This window comes from Ursus americanus, chromosome 23 (assembly GCF_024610735.1).
Source record: "Ursus americanus isolate L20-20 chromosome 23, mUrsAme1.1.p, whole genome shotgun sequence".
NCBI classification, from domain to species: domain Eukaryota; kingdom Metazoa; phylum Chordata; class Mammalia; order Carnivora; family Ursidae; genus Ursus; species Ursus americanus.
Window position 1 is genome coordinate 40,379,354 of NC_142149.1, and position 25,633 is coordinate 40,404,986.

The 25,633-nt window shown below is 37.4% G+C and overlaps 1 protein-coding gene across 1 annotated transcript in view; it reads left to right on the forward strand.

Moving 5' to 3' along the window:
- NLK (nemo like kinase) overlaps positions 1–25,633 on the forward strand; it is a 157,038-nt gene that overhangs the window by 107,120 nt on the left and 24,285 nt on the right. The window contains exons 4-5 of the mRNA XM_045773565.2: positions 20,322–20,428; positions 21,890–21,975. Coding sequence (XP_045629521.1) covers positions 20,322–20,428; positions 21,890–21,975 — 193 coding nt within the window. The remainder of the gene's footprint in view (positions 1–20,321; positions 20,429–21,889; positions 21,976–25,633) is intronic.

The following is a 25,633-nucleotide window of genomic DNA, read 5'->3' on the forward strand; positions in this document are numbered from 1 at the left end:
AGGTAATTTCAGCTCTCATAGGCTTCCCTAGCGAGAGAATTTCACCAAACTGAGTATGATGCTGTTGAGAGAGGTAGTTTTATATAGTATAACGCCTTCACAAGAGCCAGCTGTTTCCTATGGGGATCAGTCAAAGAAAACGGCACTCTGCTTCAATGCCAGAGAACACAGTGCTGTTGAATTTAACGCGAATTTGACGTATTTGTCTCCAACATGGTATCTTCCCAGATGACTTTTTGTGATACTCAGTGTTCATTTTATGCCTAACTTTAGAACTTTACCCTCAGGACAGAGGTACTAGCAGGTAGTATGAAGTATAATGGCCATCGTTGTTATCCTTAAGGGGTTCATGGTTCAATTGGGGATGATGGATGATTTTCAAATAATTATAATACTAGAGTAATCAGTTTAACAGTAGAGATAGTAACCAAATTTTCTTAAGCAGAAAAAACTGCTCTGCCCTTCTCTCCTTCTCAAAAAAGAGTTTGGAAGACTTATCTAGTACTTAAAGTTTTCATAGAATAAAACATTTTCTCCAGTGCTTCCTTGCAGAAGCCATACAAGATCAGTGATCTATTAGGATAAATTATATTTTCAGTATTTCCAGTTGTATTTTCATTTTCCCACAAAGTTTTAGGCAGTATCTGATTTCGTGTTCGTGGGTCCATGTAACTTTCTGCACAGCTATGCTAATTAAGTGATGTGGAACCGTGCTAATAGGTGGCACATCTAAGAGTATATTAGATCATTTATTACATAAATGTTAGAAAGTGGGCACTCTGAACAAATGAAAAAGGCAGATCTTATATCTCTTTCTTACATCTTTTTAAAGATATAATTGACATATAGCAAACCTTCTATCTCGACAGAGACAGACCCGTTTAAATGGACCACTATTTTATTTCATCTCTTCTTACTGCCGTAAAAAGTACTCAGACTTCTCTGATATACCTCTCCTTGATTCTTATAGATTTTTGTTCTCTGTATATTTTGAATCCTCAATGCTCCTTCATAACTGGTTCCTTTTAATAACTTTGTCTTTTAAAATCCTTAACCAAAAATGAATAAAATCCTTAACCAAAAATGAATTTCACTGGTGATGGGTGTCACTGTGTAGGTAAGGGGGCATCCGTAGCTTGTCATACTGAGAGGCTTGTCTTCCCTTCAGAATACTGTTTGCGGTTGTTTATACCACTGATAGCAATCTGCTCTCGGGGTTTTAATGACATCATTCTTGCAGCTTTACAATATAGATCAGACTGGAGTAAATTGCTATCAGATTCTGTTGGGCAGAAGGATATGTGAAACCAGATTGTCTGGACACAGAAGTAAGTTTTTTAGACCCGTTAAGAAAGATTGGTGGGTCTAATTTGAAGGCTCATTGTCCTTAGAGAAAGTATTAAGATTTGTTGTAATGGCAGTAAGAAGCATTTTATATGACTGATACATGCATTTATCCTCTGAATGGATTAAGAGGTTATTGAAGAATTTGCCCTTTCTCTTCATGAATTAAAAAAACTGGAGAAGTAAAACGTTTCTAATCTAGGTGAAGGCTCTTCTTTCAAGTATCTTTTTTAATATTCAGAAAAAATAGTGACTATTCCAATCATTTCTTTTGGCGTCTGTTTCTTGGCTCTTAGTTTCTCTTTTTTTGTGTATGTGCATTTGCTTTGGAGGGTTATGATGGTGGGAAATTAGTAATCACCAAGCTCTACCATCTCCATTTGACACACACAGAACTTGCCTTTGCCTTCTGGACACTTTGGAAAGAAGAGAGCTGAGGTGGAAAGAGAGCTGAGGTTTGAAGTAACCTCTTTTTCTCTAGGATGTTCTTTCTGTTTTATTGCATGGTGTTTATAGCCTTAGTGACAAGGACTCAGCCAACAGAACTTTCTGGACTAACAGAAAGTCATTCTACATTCATGTAGAATGAAGTATGTAGTACATATCTTTCCAGTGATTTTCCCTTTTTTTCTGGTGATAGAATTGATTTTTTTAAATTATTTTTAAATTGCAAATTAAAGGTAGTTTTAATTTTTAAATTTTTGACATTCTATATACAACAGATTAATTACCTTAAAAATAAAAAGAATTTGCCATTGCCTGGGAAAGAGATTGTTGTATTCAAACATTTTAACAACGTGACCTTTTATTCCATTGATTTCTATAGAGAAGCACAGGCATGCTTCAGAAAAGGTCAGTGATTCTAATTGAAGCACACACTGATTTTTTTTTTCTGGTTGCAAAGGCGCCCATGCTTTTTGTTGCAAAGAAGATGATGAGATTTAGGGCTGGCCATTTGTTACAAGAGAAAGCAATTCTCTCTGTGATGCATTGCTGTTTTTCTTCCACATGAAAAGCATTGTTTGAAATCAAGAATATCCATAAACCAGATTTTCATTATCCATGCTATTTAATGCCCTCATTTTTATTTCAGAGGCAGTTACATATCTGAGATGTAGGTTGAAATTTCCCTCCTCTATAGACCTGATTTTGGGGGGGGGGGAATGTGAGTCTATTAAAAGTCTCACATATTTATGGTTGTGAGATTTTCTTCTTTCAAATAGGAATGGCAAGATTTCAGGATTAATGCTTAATGTGGGTTTAAGCATGTTTTCACTGTCATTCTTGGACTCTTCATAAAAGAATTCATGGCCGGAGGAACCAGACATGACAATCTGCATATTAAAATTTATTAAACCACAAATTCAGTATGTCCTTTTGAAAAAAATCACCTGACTCATATTTGTTCCAACATGTATCACACAAAGATGAAGACTCTTAAAAAAGGGCGGGGGGGGTGCGGATTGTAGAACCTTTGACCAATATGACACCTACTTGATAAATATTTAATACTGCAAGATTTCATTTTGGTCTGGCTTAGTGTTGGTTTTTGTCCAATATGCAATGGAAGAAAGAATGATCCAATTTTCATTATCTGAAGTCAGTAAAGACTGTTTAGGGATTAAAATTGTGTTTTCAAAGCTCTCTGTTCATATTCATTCTGTAGGAAATAATTTGATACAACAAATTCTCCATTTTCTTCTTCCAGTCTAGCTAAACCAGTTAGATACCCTTATTTTGCTGAGAGCTTTTAACATGTCATTAACAATTTTTCATACAAAATCAGTTGCTCATTGCACATAAAACATTAAATGTTTTCTCAGACTTCATCTCGCTTGAGCAGGCAGGTCAGGCCACTGTAGTTGAAGGTGAGAGTTTTTGAACCTGATAGTTAGTCTTTTACATAAGACCATATCACAGATTTTCACATTTATATGCAATTTGAGCTGTCCAGGATGATTAGCTCTCTATTATTAAAGTGTTCGTTTAGCAGTGCTTTTTTATGACATATTTGCACAACACCTTATCATTAGTAAACATTTATTCCTAAGCTTATAAATTCCCCCAGTATGTATTGATAGTAAAAGCTGTGTAATGAATCGGTTTTATTCTTTCTCTTTTGTCTGAGAGGTGGGAATGATCTAAGTCAGAGACTGTTTGGCAGGTCTGAATATGGGAATGTGGAATATTGACCTTCACCCCATATTCTTGATATATTTGGAAACTCACTAGTGAGTTCTCCATTTCTTCCCCCTACAAAGCTTTGATGGCTCCCTCAATACTGGATACTAGAGCCTAAATTGATATTCTTGATATTAGAGCACTCTAAAACCAGTCCCCTTCTCCATCCTTCTGCCTGACATACTCATCATCCCTTAGTTCTGCTGCCCGACAGTAGCAGTCTTGAGTTTAATGACTTACTATCTCATCGTGAAATAGGAGCAGGGGTCCTCATCCTCTGTTTATTTCAAAATCCTTATGATTAGTTCAGGGCCTACCTAGTCAGCATTCTTCTAGCTTGACGTAATAGAAAATCTGTTGTAGTGGCAAAGAGCATGGAGTCTGGAGCCAGACTACCTAGATTTGAATTCCAGCTTTGCTTCTTACTACCCGTGGGACTCTGTGCTCTTACTACCTGTAACCTCTCTGTGCCTCAATTTCCTGGTTAATGAAATGAGAATAATAATGGCACCTACCTCTTGAAGTTATTTGGAGGATTAAATTGGTATAGATTGACAGACTGAGTTAGAACAGTGTCTGGCACTTAATAAGTGCTATAAAAGTAGTAGGGGTAGGCCTTATAGAGGAGATAGAACTTAGTGAAGCTGAAAGACATTAGGAATTCCTATGAATTTTCTGATGCAAACAAAATGTCAAGGCGACTACCAACTACCAACAGACGGCATCAGCAAGTATTTGTCACAAACAAATGGATGTTCATAATGGCCTATCATTAACAAACATAGCCTGTTTTTAGAAAGAATTTTTATTTTTTAAATAAGCTGTGAACTGTTAATGAGGAGTGGATTGTTAATCTCAGTACCTCATGTTTACTTACCTGGTCTCCTCTTCCCAGAAAAATGTATTCCAGGGGCGCCTGGGTGGCACAGCGGTTAAGCGTCTGCCTTCGGCTCAGGGCGTGATCCCGGCGTTATGGGATCGAGCCCCATGTCAGGCTCTTCTGCTGTGAGCCTGCTTCTTCCTCTCCCACTCCCCCTGCTTGTGTTCCCTCTCTTGCTGGCTGTCTCTATCTCTGTCGAATAAATAAATAAAATCTTTAAAAAAAAAATGTATTCCACGTACAACTCACTGGCACCTCCAAGACTTCCATCCAGACTGAATCCACATTAATGTGTTTCTTGGTGCCTTCTCCAGTAACTGTCCCAAACCTTTCCTATCAAATAGAAAGATAGGACATAATTTCCTCCTTCAGCCCACTGTCCCAAGAACCATTCCCTTTCGTATGCCCCATGGTTACATCTCCTAGTAGTGTCCCTTCCTTCCTGCATACGGATTACCCAGGCTTTAGTGTATTCGCAAATCCTAAGGTGGTTTTAAAGAACTGTTTAAAGTTCCAACTGACAGTTGTAATTTTTTTTTCCCTCCGCTTTGAAGAGAATCGCTATTGATAGAGCAACGTATTCACACCAGCTCTTTGAAACACCTGTGTTCCAGGTGAAGCAAAAAAAAAAATAATAATAAAGGAAAGCTTGAATCTAGTCTTTTCACCTCTCCATTAAAAAATAAATATGCCTCTAAAACTTCCCAGCTGTGGAAATGAAATGCTGTCAGGCCTCCCAACTATTATTGGATAACAACAAAGCCACACCTAATTTGAGCTGTTGAAAAGCCTCATAACCCATTATCATTCTCCTGAACTACTTAACCTTCTGGTTAACCTTCTGATTATTAGCCTCTTGCCATATTCAATTCAGGTGTGAAAATTTAGGAAGACTCATAGGACCATTTATTTGATCTTTTTTGTGTATCCCACTGTTCTGACTTAATTTCTATTTTTTAAGGTTGGTAGATAGTAGGAGGCGTGTGTTACATGGAGACCCAGAGGTTTCAGAAGCCACTAAATATATCAAACCTGCCTTAATTGGAGGATGTGGGGAAGCAGTGGGGCTTTTAGCCACTTCATAGACCAGCTGAGTCTCCTGCTACCAACTCAATTTATTTGAGAGCAGTATTTCAGGGAACTTCTCAGAGCACACTAGCACAAATCTGTATGTTAGCTAGACACAATTTATTTATGTACTACTTAGTATATCAGTTTGCTCTCTGCATATACTATATGAACGTCATTATTAAATAGTAAGAGCACCGATTTGTGCAGCTGGCAGTGGGTTTAATAATTATATGTTTAATTGATAGTCTTTTCCTCTTACTGATAAGTCACTTAAAGGTGGCAGGAGAACCAGATGGTAGAAAATCAGATTAGGTTGAAGTGGCTTTTTTCCAAAGGCAGTATGTTATGCCTGAGCTGAGCCATTTTGTTTTGCATGTGTTTGTTTTCATTGTTTTGGATATGTGGAATACGAATCAGTTACTAATTCCTACCACCCTGAGCTCAAGACAGGGAAACCCATTAGGTTACTAGAAGCCCTTTACCAGAACCAGGGTCCCTGTGTGGGGGTTCTCAAAAGTCCCACAGAGATTAGCACTTTAATAATTGCTCCCTTGAGTTTCCAATCTGTCCAGAACCAACCCTAGGTCTCTCTCAAAAACTGTTTGGTGCCAGAAAAACCCACAAGACCCCATTTAATAAGTGAATAAAATTTTCTTCTTTAGCAATGATAGCCTTTAGAGGTTGCCTTAATCTTTCTTTTATGATCAGTAACTTAAAGGATCTTTTTAAACTGGTTGCTTATTTTGTGTTTTTTTTTTTTTGTACTTGCATTCTTTTGGCTTTTTCTTCAGGGAGGGGGAAATGTTGGGAAAAATAAGAACACGGTTATACATTTTGGCAAAGGTATAGACTTTGATACTGGGCATTGCTGAGTTCATATCCTTATTTCCCGTCCTCCCATTAGCTTTTTGACCTTCAAAAAGTTACTTGTTACTCTTCCTTGAGCCTCAGTTTTCTCTGTGATAAATGAAGACATTTTTCTTTGAAGGACGTTGCAAGGAATAGGTGAATTAGTGTATGTAGTACATTTGGCACAGTGCCTGGCTTATTGATATTTAATAAATTCAGTACCCTTCCTTCCTCCCATCACAATGGTGATGATAGTGGCCACCAAGTAATCCTTGTTCCCTATGTGCCAGGCATTTATATGTGATTCACACACGACATCTAACCCTGGCAATAACCCTGTGTGGTAGATATCATTGTGCCTATTTTATAAATGCAGAAACAAACTCAGAGAACTTATTTAACTTGCCCAATGTAATCAAGCTAGTAAGTAGCAGTTGGGATTTTAACCCGGCCTTTCATTCCAAAGCCTACACCACACTGCCTCCCACTGCCTAAATTCATTTAACTCCTCATATTTAAAACCAGCTTCTTGGTCTTCTCTTCTGAAGTGGAATTATTTCCTTTGCCATTTTCCCCGAAGTTTACTCTATCTTTTGAAAGACAGAGCACAAGTGAAGAACAAAGGCCAGGATCTCGTATACACTCTGCTGCGTACTAGCTAGGACCTTTGGTTGGTTCCTTTACCTCTCTAAACCTCTTGACTTGTTTGTATAACCAAACCAGTAGCGTACTTATTTCTTAGAGTAATTAGCAGTACATGAGGCTAAATAGATTGACAGCTGGATGCTTAATCTATAGAAAAGTCTCCGCAAATATCAGCACTTTTTTTTCCCAGTAAGTATTTTTCTTCTCTAGTCAAGCTTCTGTGGCCGCGTATAGTATGATATAAAATCTTTTTGCTTCCTTGTTTTCTCTGCTTGATTTTTACATATCAGTCTCGGTCTTTTCTAACCTCTTGAATGTTGCCTTGCCTTCATCTGTCTTTTCTCCCTGTTTTGTCGTTGAGTTAGCATGCTCTCTACACCCACTTGGTGCCCAGTCAGTATTTATGGATGCTAATGCTGGTGGCTACACAAAGCTGCTGCTGGCACCAGCCCTGCAGCCGCTGAGACGGCTTTGAATAATCATGACTTCCTAAAAACAGAAAAGGAGTCACTCATCTCACTCATAATTGAAGGTCAGAATCTGGTGTCAGCATTTGTTTCTGTGGGGATTGTGTAGCTTTTTCTGCAGAATTACCTTTGACAGAGTAGTCAGGTTTTCTGGCATGAGGCTGATTATCATGCGTTCTTACGTTACTTCCTAAAATAGATGCAGCATGGTAGAGGTGAGTTAAGCAAATATTGATCATAGTACAGATTTGTTTTCATTGAAGCAAGGGGTCAGGGAAGGCTTACCATTGAGGGTATGGTGGGCTGCCAGGCTCTAGAGAGTTTCCTAGTCTTCTTGTTCATAATCATTTTTGCATCAAAGAGAATTGTGCAAAACCAGTTTTAATCTTAAATACTTCTCTTTTCTCTGCCTTTCTGGTATCGCTAATAAATCCCCACCTCATTTCTTTGTTCCTTAGTCAATTCCTTATTTTTGCTTTTTTCTCGCTTCAGTCTCTGTCCTTCATGAACACATTTTCGTCCTCAGCAACTTTTGTGGAAGTCTAGCAGGGCATCCTGCATACGATATTTGGGCACTGTGCACTAAAAATTCTGCTAATGACACTGATGTGCATTATTCTAAAGAATGTCATGATGTTAAGGTCAAATTTATAACTCACTAATGGTGATATGCTTCCATAATTTCAATATTCAGGTTTTTTAATGAAAAAGGGAAAGATGAAAAAGATATTTTTAATAAAAAAGGAAAAGCTTTGTGCAAAGACAAGGAAGATTGCGACTAAAAGCAAAACAATAAAAAATCTGTCTACGGCAGACTTCATTTAGTAGAAAGTATGGATTATTTCTTACCATAGCTCATGATTCCCAAACTTATATTCTCAATTTAGACATCCCACCAAAGGCCTGTCCTGTATTTCCACCAATCTCTAGTGAAGACCTTTTTTTTTCTTCCCATTTTTTTGTCAAGGGCTGCTAGCCCAACCCTCTGCCCCACCACACACAATATGTTAGCTGGGAGTCCCTATTATTTTTATATTCATATATTTATGAATAATAGGCTAATATATACACACATTTGCTAATTTTTTAAGTTCTCATCTATTTAAAGAAAATAGGGAACATGAAGCTATTCAAGAAGGTATTTCAAGTAAGCATATATGATTCATAGGTATGAGGAAATGTTTGTTTAATATCAATTTTAGCTTTATAATTTGACTAAAGAAAGGGAAAAGGAGTAGGATTTGAAGTGGAATACTCAGGATGTAGAAAAAGAGGCAAAGAATGTGAGGTAGAAAAACTCATCTCTAATTTTTTAACTTTTGTCTTATTTTTCTGTTGTTGGCAGAAGAAATATCATTATTTAACCTGTGAGCCTGACATTCCTCACCCCCAGTCTAGGTCTGTTACATGGGAGTAGTCCCAGGTTGTTATGAGGATTAAACGAGAGGACCTATGTTAAAAATGGCATATAATAGGCTCAGAAACACTTTTCAGCAAACAGATAATCCCTCAGCAAATTGTGGGGTTATTTCTTATTCGAGGCTATGGCCTACTAGTCACAAAACTAAGACTAATTCGGGTGCTAGAAGAAATGAATAAGAGAGTACTTGTGTGGATTTGGGCAATTACTTCAGACATCTTCGGATTCAGTTCCTTCCAAAAGGAAAGACAAACTCAAAAAGAGAACAATTAGTTCTTTATAATAGCCTGTGACTTGTGTTGTGAGAATTCTTTGAGATAATCCAAAGGGCTTAGAATGTGCCTGGTGCATAGTAAGAACTCCGTAAAGTGTTAATTGCTTTTATTTTTATTATTTCTCATGTGTTTAAAAAAATTTTTTTAGGTGAACCATTTTAAGGAAACCAAATGTATGGAAGTGTTTTTACAGATAGAGGTAAATTGCCAATTAGAATGTGCATCTAATTTAGAAATCCAGTAGGAGCTGAAGAAATCTTGATGGTTTTCTCACTTTTTTTTTTTTAAGGTTTTATTTTTAAGCAATCTCTACATCCAGTGTGGGGCTCGAACTTACAGCCCCAAGATCAAGAGCCACATGCTCTACTGACTGAGCCAGCCAGACACCCTGGTTTTCTTACATCTTTAAAGGTCTAAGTCTCTGTAGTTATTAGAATTTAGCAGTCTTAATAATTTAGAGATTTATCTCTTTAGAAGAATATCTCTTGGTTGGGCTACTTTGTTTCTCTTATTTCTTTTGGCTACGTGATGGCAAGTCTGGCATATTCAACTGCAAAGCAGTGCCTAAGGGGCTTTATGAGATTAACAGCCATGATATTTTTGTGATCTATGAGTGTATCTATTGCAATTGCTTGTTTCTTGTCCATCTCCCTTGTTAGACTATAAAGTCAGCAAAGGTAGTGACATTCTTGGACACCATTGCATTTTCAGTGCCTAGAACAGTGTCTGGCACATGCTCCTATTCAGAATATTTGTTGAATAGGGAGCGACTTCGCATTTGAAAACACGTGGCAAGGGAGGGATTCTAAAAGATGCATCATGTATTGTAGTATTGAATTTCTGATTTTTGTTTGAAAACTGGTTGTGCAACAATGCAAGTAATGGCATTCTCATGAATTTCATTTTCTCTCTTAATAGTAAACAAAGTAAAGGAAAATTTCATGGAAAAGGTCAGACTGCAGAATCATTACAACCTAGGTTTGAATCCAAGCTCTGTGTCAAGAGCTTAAGCTCTCCCAGCCTCGGTGTGCTCATCTCTTAAATAGGGATAGTTTCAAATTAGGTATTATTAGAATTAAATGAGGTGACATAAAATGGCACATAGAAGCTTCAACAAAAAGTTAGGTTCCTTTCTCCTTTTCTTCTCCTCATAGCACATAATTAAAAGTAATTTGGGGGCACATGGCTGACTCAGTCAGCAGAGAATGCAACTCTTGATCTCAGGGTTGTACATTCAAGCTCCATGTTGGGTGTAGAGATTACTTAAAAATAAAATCTTTTAAAAAAAGTAATTCAGCTTTTCTTTATTTCAAAATAATCTGCATACTACGATGATATTTGGGTAAGAAATGGGAATAGTAGTAGGCAGGCTCCTATGGGAAACAGGTTGGTGGGGGTAGAGAGTGGACCAGAAATTGGGAAATCAAAGGTAGTTCTAGCTTTTTTCAGGCTGGGACTGTGACCTGGGGTAAATCACATAACCTCCCTGGCCTTAGTTTGTTTCTATTAAGTGATATCCCCCAGTGACTAATAATATTTGAGAAAGCAGCAAAAGGACTGTTTTCTACCCCATTAAAAATAAGTTTCTAGGGGCGCCTGGGTGGCTCAGTTGGTTAAGCGTCTGCCTTCAGCTCAGGTCATGATCCCAGGGTCCTGGGATTGAGTCCCGCATCTGGCTCCCTGCTCGGCCTGGGAACCTGCTTTTCCCTCTCCCTCTGCCTGCTGCTTCCCCTGCTGTGCTCTTTCTCTCTCTCTGTCAAATAAATAAATAAATAGAATCCTTAAAAATAATAATAATAATAGTAAGTTTCTAAAATGTCAACATTAGCAACAATAAACAAGATCAGCAACAAAAGTCTTTAAAACAACGCAGAAACACTGTTGTTTGTCTTGGGCACTTGAGGCATCAGAGGTGCCCCCCCACCGAATTTATAATTGTTAATTTGCATCATTCGTTTTTCTGAAGCAAATCAGTACATTTGGAAATCCATATTTCGTGGAGCTACTTAACTAATTGCTGCAATCAGCAGCAATTTATTTTATAACAGAGCTGTTCAGATCGCTCTGAGGTTGGCATACCGTGCAGTGTTTTTTATGATCATATTTTTAATGACAAGTTTTAATAGGGGGAAATGGTTAATCTGTTAATACTGTCCTGAAAACCCTAACTTTAATCCTATATTTTCTCTTTACCCAAAGGTAACTTAAACGGCCATAGCAAAGTCATTGACCCAGTGGGTACACCAGCTGTTGGAGAGGCTGTCCCATTTAGAAGGACCTAGAAAGGGAAAGCATACCCTGTTCTCCCTCTTGTTCAGAGACCCTCATTAAATTACTCAGAAACAATAATCAGATAGCTGCTGTTCAAGTTAATGGCACCTCTGAGTCCCTGTCAAGAGAGCTTTATTTAATGCGCAACAGACCTGGAGTGATGCAGGTGCTTTTTCGGGCCCTCATTTAATTTAAGCTGCTTTAGTTGGCATGGCAACTAGTTGAGACATCTGGGAGACATTATGCTGGGGATTGAGACTTCAGAGGATTTCTGCCGGAGCAAAGCAGAAACCTTATCATAAAGTGGTGTGTGTTGCTTCTAAATTTCTGAGGCTATATTGTTAAATCTTCAAATTCAGGAATTGTACAGAGAAATCAAGTTTTTAAAGGTTGGCCTGTTTGTTGGCTTGTTTTCTGTGAAAAAAAAAACTCCTTTATTTGCGGAGTGAAAAATGTATTTCCCCTGAAGAATTTACTTTGCTAAACTAAAACCTGATAAAACTTATTCTCTGCAGAGTCGCCGTTTTAATCACTTTATAAAAATAACACATTTAAAATCTTTCAGTCTTTTGAGTTTAAAATATTTTAGAGGTGAGACGCCTGGGTGGCTCTGTCGACTAAGCATCTGCCTTCGGCTCAGGTCATGATCCCAGGGTCCTGAGATCAAGTCCCACATCGGGCTCGTTGCTCAGTGTGGAGCCTGCTTCTCCCTTTGCCCCTCCCCCTGCTCGTGCTCTCCCTCTCTCTGTCTCTCTCTCTGACAAATAAAATCTTTTAAAAAATAATAATAATAAATAATAAAATATTTTAGAGGAGAGGAACCCCTTATGCACAGAGGTAATAAACAAAATGGTAAAGGTGGACAGGGGCTCTGTGTGGTTTTGCCCTAGACTTTCTGGTTAATTTAAGAGTTTATCAACCTACCCCCATTCAATTTTTTTTCATTTTTAATAAGTTTTTTATTTTAATTCCAATGTAGGTAACATACCGTGCTATATTAGTTTCAGATGTACAATGTAGAGATTCAGCAATTCTCTACATCACTCAGTGCTCTGTATCATTCTAAGTCAGCTTATCATCATCTTAAGCAGAGGTATGAAAGTAGCACTCTTCTTTCTTAAGTATTATAACAGGCAATTGAATAAAAGGTTTTTCACGTTCACAGATCCTGAGGACAGCGACATGGTAATCTAGTCATTCATGTTTAGCAGGGAGAATAACCAATGGTTTATATTTTATGAGAAATTACACACATGTGTATGTGGTCTTAGTGGAGAAGAATTGACTTTACCATTTGAAATCATGCTTTATATTCCTTTTCAATGCCTTTTTATTTTGATACCTGATATACTTTTCTCCTGTGTTAGGGTTGAACCATATGAGATTATTATTTTTGTTCATTAGTAATGTCAGTTCAAATCCATTAGATTTAGGGTGAACAACACCCTTATCTGGAAGTATGTGTTTTGTAATGCTAAATTAAATGTAAGAATCTTTTTCTGAAATGAATAATTATTTATAAAATATCTGGTTATAGAACCTTACCCATTCCAGCCGGACGATGTTTTCCTTTTCCCCTTTCTTTGAAAATGTAGTCTCTGTTAGAAGAAAGCATATGACATTATTTCATACTTTTCTCTGTTTTTGGCTTCTGTGTCGTTTATTCCTTTTATAAGTCAAAGCAAGATTTTTCAAGTGCCAGCAATATGAATTCAACCCGATAACTTGAAAATTAAGATGTTTTCTCTCTGCTACTTGCATGCATACCAACTGTCACTACTAACAGTAAAGATTCTGGCATCACAACTTGGCTGCCCGTTTTGTAGATACGAAAGGCAGAATAGAATATAACCTGCTCTTCACTTCCATGCAAGAACTTTTCAATCCTTGCAGGAACAAAAAGTTATCAGACACAGCAGACATGACTGACATCCCATACAGATAAGCGTGTCATACTGTATTTAGGAATTTTTTTTTCCTGAGTAAAATCTCAAGTTAACAACACTTAATACAGTGATGGCAGTTGTAACGTTTTTCTGTTGTTGTTGCTGTTGTTTATGTATAATGTTTCTGTTTTTGGTCCCTTGAGGTTTTGGAACCAACTCAAGAATATTGGGACTTCTGATTAAGGCTTAATAGTACAAGTAGAAGTTTATTCCTGTCTCTATGATTAGATTTCCTAGTGGGGAAAATTTTTTTAAGTATATACATGAGGGAAATAGTAAGATTCAGATCTTCTTTTTCTATCCCGCAGAAGACTAAAGCTTTATTCCCTGGAGCCAGCATGAGCTGAGCTATGGTGTCTTTGGCCCCTTCCCCACTCATACAGCACCCTGGCAGCCTCGCCCGTGCCTTTTAAGACAGAAGTTTGGAAGACTTTTCTCCAGAGAAGTGGATTAACCCAAGAGAAAGGATCTGTACATAATTGAGGATCCTTCATGAAACAAAACTATAAAGCTCTAAGCCATCCCACAGAGCTACATTACAGTCACACAGTAATAACCTAAATATCCAGTGATAGGGTTGCTTAAGTTATGACATAGTCCGTAAAATGGAATACTCTTCAAGCACTTAAAATTATATTAAATAACTATATACCATGGAAAGTGTTAACAAATTATTTTAAATGAAAAAAAAAAAAAAGAATATGTGATATGTTCTACTTTGACACCATAATTCCTCTTAAAGGAATGTATTAGGAAGTAATCAGATTCACATAAAGATATGGGTATATAGAGATACATGATGTTTATCTCAGGTTTATTTACATTAAAAAAATAGAAATAACTTGGATTTTCAACAATGATGGATTGGTTAAATGAATTCTATTTGTACATTAGAACACTAAATGGTCATAAAAATTCTGCTTTATTAGAATATTTAATAACAGGAGAAAATGCTTATATTTTATTAAGTTAAGAAAACAGGCAGCAACACCATGTATATGTTACAATCCCAATTTCAAATACACACACACACACATATATATATATGCATGTACAACATTTTCACAAAGATGTTATAGGTTCATTCAGAGTGGTAGGATTCTGGGTAGTTTTTCTATTCCTTGAATTTTTTGTATTTTCCTAGTTTTCTACAGTGGAAGTTTTTTTAAAAACTTTTTTGGAAATTTTCAAAAATACAGAAAAGTAGAAACAGTAGTGTAATGACTATCATTTACTCAATACCCAGATTCAACAATTATTCATCATTTTGCCAATCTCATTTCCACTCTCCCTTTTTATTGAGGGCTGGAAAAGGAAGGCTGGAGTTATTTTAAAGTAGACCCCAAACATCAAATTATTTTACCTATAAATACTTAAGTATGCCTTCTTTTCTAACTGTTAAGGACTTTAAAAACCTAACCATTATGTCATTATCACACCTAATAAAATTAGCTAATTTTTTACTATTCCCTGATTTCCTTAAAGATCTCTTTTTTAATCAGGTTTGTTTAAATCAGGTTCTAAACAAAGTCCATATATTGCATTTGGCTATTGCACTTCTTGAGACTCTCTTATCCCAAACATTCCTACCTTCCTTACCCCTCACATACGCACCCCCCTTTTTTTGTAATTTATTTGTTGGAGAATTTTTCCTGAAGAATGATCCACATTGTATGTTTAGCTGATTGCTTCTTCATGGTGTCTCTTGTTCTTTTATTCCCCATATTTCTAGTAAACTGGTAATTGGAGTTTGAGGAGAGGATTGATTATATTAAGGTTAATTTTTTTTTTTTTTGAAAGAGGCTGCAGGGGGCAGAGGGAGAGAGAGTCTTAAGCAGGTTCCACGCCCAGCGCAGAGCCCAGCACAGGGCTCAACATGGGACTCGATCTCACAACCCTGAGATCATGACCCAAGCTGAAATCAAGAGTCAGACACCTTAACCAACTGAGCGACCCAGACACCCCTATATTGATTTTTTTTGAAAGACATGAATACTTTTTGGGCAGTGGTGTGGATCTCACAGAGACATAATATCTTATCACACATTAAGTGTTGCAGGGCTGAGTGGTGGATTTAGGTGACACTGATCAGTCTCATCCCTTTCAAATGGTTTTAGCAGCCATTAGTAATTGGTGCCTGCATCCATGATATCATAGAGGTTGAAAAATGGCAATTTTTTTTACTCACGTAGCATTGCTTCTGCATTGATTAGCTGAAAGTCTTCTATAAGAAACACAGTGAACATTTAGTATATTTTATTACAATTTTTAAAAGTATAACTCAAAAAAAGAAAGGAAGTCAATTTTACTACTGTGTAACTTTAGACAGGTTACTTGCCTTCTGTTAGCCCAATTTCCTCATCTATAATTGGGAATACCACCACCTCCCTTATAAGATTGCCATGAAAATTAGATGAGATGATATATTTAAAATACTTAGTAGAGTGCTGGTATACCTAGTGGGTATTCAATATATATATATATATATATAGTTCATTCACCCAACAGATGTTTATAGGAGACTTAACGGTACGTGGGCATTTGTTTCTGAGAATTTGGGATAGACTTGTCAACAAAACAGACAAAACCCTTGCTCTCATGGGGCAGGGTTGGGGAGACAAATAAACAATAAACATAATAAGTAAATTATGTAGGATATGTACTAAAGGAAAAAAGAAAAAGTAGAGCTGGGCAAGTGGGTAGCTATTGTATAAGGCATGCAAGATGCAGTATTAGAATGGTCAAGGTAGGCCTCATTCAAAAGATATGATTTGAACAAAAACATGAAGGAGGTGAAAGAGTTAGCCATGGTGTCTGGGGAAGCCCATTCCAGGTAGAGGGAGCAGCTAGAGCAAAGGCCTAAGGTCAGAGTGTGTCTAGCATGTTTAGAGAATAGCAAAAATGGTGGGAGAGAAGGTCAGAGGAGTAAGGAGGACAGATCATTTATGGTCATGTTAAGGACATTTTAAGAACTTTGTCTTTGCCTCTAAATGAAATGGGGAAACTTGCAGAGGAGTGACATAATCTGGCTTTCATTCAAAAAAAATGTCCTGTGAAATGCAGCCCAAAAAATAAAATTAATTGATGAATGGGAAGAGCCATGGGTAAATATATAAAAGCAAATACAGCAAAATGTTAAGTGCAGAATCTAGGGGGTGGGTGTATATAAATGGGCGCTCACTGTTTAATTCTTTCAAGTTTTCTATGTGTTTAAACAACTTTTGTAAGAAAAAATTTTAAGCTATTAAGAAAAAAATCTAAATCTAACCCTGGTAATAATATCATAATTTAACAGATATGTATTGTTTGATAGAATGATTCTAATACGTCACCGAAAACTCTCCTTAGGATATTCTACTTGTGAAATCTCATTTCCTCACTAACCTTCATTATGGGGTAGAATGTAATTCTTTGGAAAAAATCTGATTAATAAAACCTAAAATAAAAGTAACCTAAGACTATAAAGACATTAAAAATTGCAGTTTCTATATAGTAAGTAACTGTCAATATATAGACAAAATAGAAATAAAAGAAAGAAATCTAAAGGTCTTGGACCAAGGGAGGTAACAGTAGACATGATAAGAAGTAGTCTAATTCTGTGGCTAAATTTTGAAAGACTCTTTGAAAGAACCAACAGGATTCTCTGATGGATTGGAGGTAGAGTAAGAGAGAAAAAGAGAAATCTAGGATGACCCCAAGGTTTGTGGCTTGTGGTGTGAGCAGCTTGCTGGAAAAATAGGTTTGCTATAACAAAGCCTACAACTAGAATAAGTGATTGGGGGGGGGGGATGGAGAATACACATTTGGACAGTTTTGGACAGTTTGAGATGTCAATTAGACATCCAGAGGAGATGATGAGTAGACAGTTTGATAAACAAGGCTGGACTTAAGGAAACTAGATTAACTAGAGATATAAAGTTGGGAGTCATCTGCATGTGTGTTGTTTCAAGTCTAGGGATTGGATCCAATTACCCAAGAAAGTTGAGTGTGAAAAGGTAAGAGGACCAAATCCTGGGGCATTTCAACATTAAGTGGTTGGAGAAGGGAAACAACAAAGGAGGATTGAGAAGGAACAACCAGTGAGAGAAAAGAAAAGCCATTAATTGGGTGTTCTAGAAGCCATTTGAAGAAAATGTCGCAAGGAGGACCTTTTGACTGTGTGTCAGGTGTTACCAGTTACTAATTCTCCTCCCTACTCTCAAGTTGTTTCTACTTGGTTTTGCTAAAATGTTAAATTAGAAGGGTTTTTAAATCATTCTCCCCAGATAATGACCACTTACTACAAGAGTCTTTAAAGCTCATAAAAGTAAAATCCAAAGCCTAACAGCACTTCTTAAAAATTTAAGTTTTGAAAGCAGACTCCTCCTCATCTTTATTTTTATATGCCTAGCATTTACCCCTACAGCGAGCATGTAAATGCTAAAACAGAAGTCCTGGGACCGTCTTAGTTCATTTATAGTTCATGCTAAGCACCCTAAGACTACAGCTGCCCCTTGAGATGGTCTGTGTTCTAGAACTAGCCCTGGGACAACACTGATACTAGAGGTGTTTTACAGGCTGTCAGGTGGGTTGTCCGTTCAAAAGATTCCGTAAGATCGCTCTGAAAGAAGAAAGTTAGGATCTGAAGAACTAAGTAAGAAAGCAGAATAACTCTGCAGCCCAGCAACAGCTCTGCTTTGTTGTCGTTGTTTTGCCTTTCCCGGCTTTCAGTTGTTCGGGGCTAGGGAAGCTGTAGTGTTTTAACTCAGAACATGAAACTGACTTTCACAAGGTGTCAAAAGAATTTGAAACCTGGTAGGAATCTCCTGAAGTGAAGGGTATTCTCCCCTTTTCTTAAGGGAGGTTAAATTTAAATCATAAAATTCACCCAAACTTGAACTGAGTCCTTAACTGTGCACAGGGTAAGTCATGAATTTGCCCTATTTTAGATATAGCAAAAGAGTTACCTTCACAAGAGTTCTGAATTCCACATCTACATTGATCATCTGCCACGTGTTGTTTGAACAAAACCCTGAGGGTATAAAAGTACAAAGCACAGGAGGCTTAAAACTTAAAGGAGCCATAAATGTTTAAAAAAAAAAGTTTAATTAAAGAATTAAGATTGTAGATAGAATTGGATTTGAACTAATCATTTTACACATTTCTAGGAGTACTATTCTTCGTAAAGTAACTTATGCCACAGCTGATGAGTAGGTTGTCATCCTTTCCATTGGTGCCGTGGTGGCCTAGGGTGAGACCCCCAACCCTCTCTCGTTTGGATTCAAAGGAGGCTCCAGTAACATGTCTGAATAGATCCTGAGACTATTTGGTCTTCACATTCTTCCTGGCCTGGCTGTCATTTAACATGTTTATTCTTGGGCACCTGGGGGTGCAGTCGGTTAAGCATCTGCATTCAGTTCAGGTCGTGATCTCAGGGTCCTGGGATGGAGCCCCGCATTGGGCTCCCTGCTCAGCTGGGAGCCTGCTTCTCCCTCTCCCTCTGCTGCTCCTTGCTTGTGCTCTCTTGCTCGTGCTCTCTCAAATAAATAAATAAAATCTTATATTAAATAGGGGCGCCTGGGTGGCTCAGTCATTAAGCCTTCCGCTCAGGTCATGATCCCAGGGTCCTGGGATCGAGCCCGTGTCGGCAGGAAGCCTGCTTCTCCCTCTCCCACTCCCCCTGCTTGTATTGCCTCTCTCACTACCTCTCTGTCTGTCAAATAAATAAAATCTTTTTTAAAAAATCTTAAATTAAAAAAATAAAATGTTTATCCTTTTTGAGAAGATATTTGCCAATGACATATCCCATAAAGGGTTAATATCATATATATATATATAATATTATATATACACACACGTATATATATTTTTATATATATAGTTATATATATAACTATATAAATGGTCAGAAGATGTAAACAGACATTTCTCCAAAGATGTACAGATGTTCAACAGACACATGAAAAGATTCTCAACATATCTTGTCATCAGGGAAATGCAAATCAAAACTACAATGAGATGTCACCTCACACCTATCAGAATGGCTAAAATCAACAACACAAGAAACAACAGGTGTTGGCATGAATGTGGAGAGAAAGGAACCCTGGTGCACTGTTGGTGGGAATGCAGACCGGTGTAGCCACTGTGGAAAATAGTATGGAGTTTACTCAAAAAAAAATAATAAAACTGCCTTAGGATCCAGTAATCTCACTACTGGGTATTTACCCCCAAAATACAAAAACACTAATTCAAAGGGATATATGCACCCCTATGTTTATTGAAGCATTATTTACAATTGCCAAATTATGGAAGCAGCCCAAGTGGCCATCGATAGATGAATGGATAAAGAATATGTATTACATAGATACACAGTGGAATATAAAAAGGAATGAAATCTTGCCATTTGCAACAACCATGGGTAGATCTAGAGGGTATAATGCTAAGCAAAATAAGTCCGTTGGAGAAAGACAAATACCATATGATTTCACTCATACGTGGAATTTAAGAATACAAATGAACAAAGGGAAAAAAACAGACTCTTAACTATAGAAAACAGTTACCAGAGAGAAAGTGCTTGGGGACGGGTGAAATAGGGGAAGGTGATTAAGAGAGCATTTATCATGATGAGCACTGAGTACTGTATGGAACTGTTGAATCACTATATTGAACACCTGAAACTAATAGAACACTGTATGTTAACTACATTGGAATTAAAAACTTAATTCAAAAATGTTCATCTTATTTTTCTTTTATAATGCTAATTATAGAGACTTAGTTTATTTCTGCTAACTTCTAAATGGTAAATTCTTTAATTTTGGCAATTTTTTAATCTTGTGAGGTCTGGAATTTTTACCTCTGTCATGCTGTCTAGAAGCTTTCTTTCCCTAAGCTTTTTCCGGCTTTAGGAATGGAAGTTATTCTTTAGACCTAGTGCCTGCTTTGAGGGGATTGGGGGCTGAATTCTCGGAATTCTCCTTAACTTAAAACCTCAAGATACGTTGTCACAGAATTGATGCAGAGTGACCTACATAAAATTATCGTCTCTCCTCAACCACTCAGCTCAGATCATGTCAAAGTTTTTCTTTATCAGATTTTGCGAGGTAAGCTTTTCTTTGTGAAGAAAAAGGTAGTGTCACTGTATAAGTGAAATGTTTTGCTTTTCATTTGAACTTTAATCTGACCTTCCAAGGCTTTTTTCTTCCCTAAAGACTTTTTTCTTTTGACCAATTATTATATTTAATAATCTCTACACTGATGTTAAATAAGAGGCTTTTAAGGGTCGTCAAATGGTTCTTATTTTCATTGATGGAAGAGAAAGCCCTAATTCATTACTCAGTTAAGTAGGTTAGGGAGGTAAATAAGCAGGATGGTTTGTGGAACCTTGTGGTCTGTCACAATTTCCTCTAAACAGTCTTTAGTAGGACTATGTGCCTGGCATCAGGTGACTCAATTGAAAAGTAATTGTGTTCCCTATGGATGACATTTATTCTTCAAGTGTGTTCAAAGTGTTGGCTGGTATACCTGAGTCCCAACTCTAGAAAAACAAAATGACCCTTAAAGCCAAAGCATCCAGGAGGCTGAGAAACAGCCAGCTAAATAATTCTCCAGACCCGCTCATTAAAGAGCACCGACTTGATAGAGAGGAAGTTTGAGCTGACATTGCTGGGGCTTCTGGCCATCAGGTGTGTCCTCTGGAATTTTGCTGTTACAAATGGAGAATTGTTTAAAGCTGAAACAGCTTTCTTACCTAGTAAAATACTCTTCTCCCTCTGCTCCCACACCAGGATTCATAGTTTCAGGTATTCTTTGTAGAGATTAAAAAGCATCTGACAACAGAATGAAAACACACACAAAGTATTAAAACTAGGATGTTCACCTTCCATAGATTTGTTGATACTCTGTAGCAGGGAACAGAATGAAGATGTTGGATATTGGATCTTTTTTTTACACTTGTAAAAAAATTAATGATTTGCTGTGTTTTATTCGAAAGACTCAGCCTTGAAGCTGTGACCTTTTTCTAACAGTGCTAAAACTCAGTCTTTTAAGATATCAAAAATATTTTAAAGTAATTAACTACCCCTCTTGAATCTCAGTGGTAGGGAATAACTACTGACAAACCTGAATTTTGTCTTATCAGTGAAAATCTGCCCTGGGAAGGGCTCCCTGGTGGGTAATTCGGATTTGCCGGAGCAGGCTCAGAATCACAGGTTGAGAGTACGAATAGCCGAGCTCTTAGCCACCCACACGTAGGAGCAATTCAAGGATATTGGTATGGTCAGCTTTAATTCCAGCACCTGAAAAGCTGATCTATATTTAAACCTAACTCATCTTTTGAATCATAGGCATTATCTGTAAATTGTGCAAACCATTGATGATACTTTAGTTTACAAAAGTACAGTTTTTTGAGGTAGGACTAAGTCAAAGCTTTTAATAATGTTTATTAGGCCATTATTTGGAGAACAACCTTAAATCCTGTATTCTCTGTTACTGTGGTTTTCCCCAAATCATTGGTGAAGTGAAAAGAATTAAATATCTGCAATTAAATCCGTTTGTTATTTCAGGTTTGAAATATCTCCATTCAGCTGGCATTTTACATCGAGACATTAAGCCAGGGAATCTCCTTGTGAACAGCAACTGTGTTCTAAAGGTAGCTTTTCAGTTTCTTTAAATATCTGAGAAAAATTTAGAATGCCAAGGCAGGTTTAAGAACAGTATGTTTTTGTGAAAGAGTTAACTTTATTTTCATCACTTTACCAAAAATTAAAGAACCGAGTTTTCTCTAGCAATATCACTAGTCATGGCCATAGTAACTGATTTGTCGTCTTGACTCATGGTTTCTTCATGATAGTTTGCATATGTTTTGGAAACACTGAAATTGGAATTACAATGTGACCGGAAAGAAGATAGAGAAGGTGATTTCTTTTTAGATTGTTCCATTGCTAAAGGACGTATACATCAAAAGGAATATTTCAAGACTAGTAAGTTATTTATATGAGAATGTAGTGTGGCTTTTAAGACTGTGTTTTTGCACAGCTAACATTTCTGTGCCTTGTGTGACTGAGGTAGCAAAGTAGGTTAGTGGAAACACTTGAAAATACTAGGGGCCCTTGGGTAGCTCAGTTGGTTAAGCACCTGCCTTACAGCTCAGGTCGTGATCCGGGAGTCCTGGGATCGAGCCCCATGTCAGGCTCCCTGCTCAGCAGAGAGTCTGCTTCTCCCTCTGCCCCTCACCCTGTTTGCACTCTCTCTCGCTTTCAAAGAAATAATAAAATCTTCAGTCAAAAAAAAAAAAGGTAAAAATACTAAGCCAGAAAAGGGTCAAATGTATTTGACAATATATAGTAGCCAATCCTGCTGCTCCCTCTGAAGAGGAATTGATTACAGGATTTAATTATAGTTAGTAGCCCCAAAATCTCAAGCCATCAATTTTAATTTTACTTTCCCCCAGTATCTCCACCCCACCCCCGTTGTTTCTTGTTCGCAAAATCCACATGTGTGCATTTCCCTGCCTCTAACAGAGATGTATTAGTGGAACTCCTAGAGAGAGGCCCACCATATTTTCCCCATCATAGAAATTAGAGATAAGGGCCTTCCTACAGCTGTGTAATCTCTGCGTGAGCAAATTTAAATTCTGTTTATTTTATGAGTGGCTACAGTATTACATGCTGCTTCAGTCTGCAGTAAATATTCTTAACATTCCAACTGATAAATTTGAAAAAGAAAACTGGTTTTTTGTTTGGTTTTTGTTCTAATAAATAAAGTTTATATATATTTAAGTTTAAGTAAATAAGGATTTATTTATTTGGGAGAAAGAGAGCGCACAGTGGGGAGGGGCAGAGGGAAAGGGAGAGAGAGTTCCAGGCGGACTCCATGCTGAGCACAGAGCACAATGCAGGGCTTGATCTCAGGACCCTGAGATCACGACCTAAACTGAAACCAAGAGTCAGGTGCTTAACCAACTGTGCCACCCAGGCACCCCAAGAAAACTGGTTTTTAGATGTTGCCTGCTTTAAGTTTTCAGGCTGTCACTGTTACTTAGCTTGATGGCAGTTAAACTAAATATTAAAAGCAAGTATATAAATGAATATCATTTTGTATTTTAAATGCTTTCTTTAAACTCTGTGCCAATTTTCTTTAAAAGCTGGTATGTTATACTGTGAAAAAAAATCTCCATTATAGCCTTGAAGAACTGTTCCTGATTTAACTCTAGAAAGATTTTTTTTTTTTTAACTGTCTTTCAGAGGCACTTGGGTGGCTCAGTTGGTTAAGCGTCTGCCCTTAGCTCAGGTCCTGATCTCAGGGTCCTGGGGTCCAGCCCAGTATCGGGCTCCCTGCTCAGCGGGGAGTCTGCTTCTCCCTCTCCCCCGCCCCCACTCATGCTCTCTGTCACCGTCTCTCTCTCTCTTTCTCTCAAATAAATAAAATCTTAAAAAAAAAAAAAAACTGTCTTTCATATTTTCCTGAAAACAACTAGTGTTGTAGTTCAGTCTCTTTCCACAGAGAAATTAATTGTTCTCAGTGTCCACGAAAGTAAATATTCCTTCTATAGGTTATTGAGTTCATTTCCCTGCTACCTTTCCACTTTTTAAAGAGAGCTGCAACCTATCCCCATAACCCTAATTTTAATTTTTTTTAATTAAAACCTTAGGAATTCTATGTTCTGTTCAGCCAAATCAGTTTTATGACAGTTTAAGCCAGTTTCTTCTTATTTTGATTTCTGGTTGGAGAACTTCACAAGGCATTTTGTTTAGAACCTGTCATGCTTGGTGCCATTACCAGCCTGAAGTCCATTTTTCAAATCATCTGTTATGGTATTATAACTTCTAGCTACTTGAACGAGTAACTAGAGGAAAATGTCATTTATGAATAAACAATACAAAGATCAGAATAGGGGCACCTGGGTAGCGTAGTCGTTAAGCCTCTGTCTTCGGCTCAGGGCGTGATCCCGGCGTTCCGGGATCAAGCCCCACATCAGGCTCCTCTGCTGGGAGCCTGCTTCTTCCTCTCCCACTCCCCTGCTGTGTTCCCTCTCTCGCTGGCTGTCTCTCTGTCACATAAATAAATAAATAAATATTAAAAAAAAAAAAAAACAAAGATCAGGATAAATTGAAATTGTGCCCCACTCCTTTGACTTGTCTTAGCAGCCTACTTTATTTTTTTTTTATTTTTTTTTAAAGATTTTATTTATTTATTCGGCAGAGATAGAGACAGCCAGCGAGAGAGGGAACACAAGTAGGGGGAGTGGGAGAGGAAGAAGCAGTCTCATAGCGGAGGAGCCTGATGTGGGGCTCGATCCCATAACGCCGGGATCACGCCCTGAGCCGAAGGCAGACGCTTAACCGCTGTGCCACCCAGGCGCCCCATAGCAGCCTACTTTTAAGACCCAGAATGGAGAGCCAAGCTACGGGCACTAATTCTCTCTTCTCAAATGTACAAATTCATCAAAAATGATTATGATAAAACATTTCTCTTAAATTAATATCCTTTCATATTCTGAATATACTTTGTTTCCTATTAAGCACAAAATGGATAATTTTGTTGGAAATCTCATTATCTTTCTGGTTATCTGATCGTGTAAGCTTCTTACTTCAGGTTTAGCTTGTCTTCAGATAAATTGCCAAAAATGACTCCAGACAGACTGATGTTTTTAACAAAGGACTTGCTTTATAACAGAAAACATTTTCTGTCAGGTGGGTGGTTAGTTTTTCGTTGTTTTTTTTTTTACTATAAATACGAGAAAGATATAGGAAAATGGATTTAAGTTCTTTGGTCTGGTTTTGTTTTAAAAGGTATCCTAAAACATCATGGCCAAGGAAGAGAGTTTTAAAATTTTATGTGTTATTTGAACACTAGCCTCTGGGAGAATTTGATAAGCAATTTGTAGGGTTTTTTGGTGGTGGTTTTTTTTTTTTTTCCTTTTTCGTATGTTTTTCAAACATTTTTTTAAGCTGCCAGACCCTTTTTTAAAATAAAATCTTATGCTGCGACCTCAACTTAGAAAAAGTTAGAAAAGTGTTAGTTCATCATTTATAATATTGCCTCATGAAGTTAATCAGTGAGAATGCTGGAGCTTGGAAGGCTGTTATTCTCTTATCTTAACCTCAGTGCTCCCACTTTTTGTTTTGGTGGCCCAGTATTAAGAAAATCTTATTTTCTTAATATGAGAAATTCCTGAAAATAAGCAGAAGTTGCTGGTGGTAGCACTGCTGCTGTCTACTAACAGCTCACCTTGCAACCTCAGCATACTTTTCAGTTAAACAGAAATAAAAAGAAAAGATTTATTCCTAGGTCTGCATACAAATTGA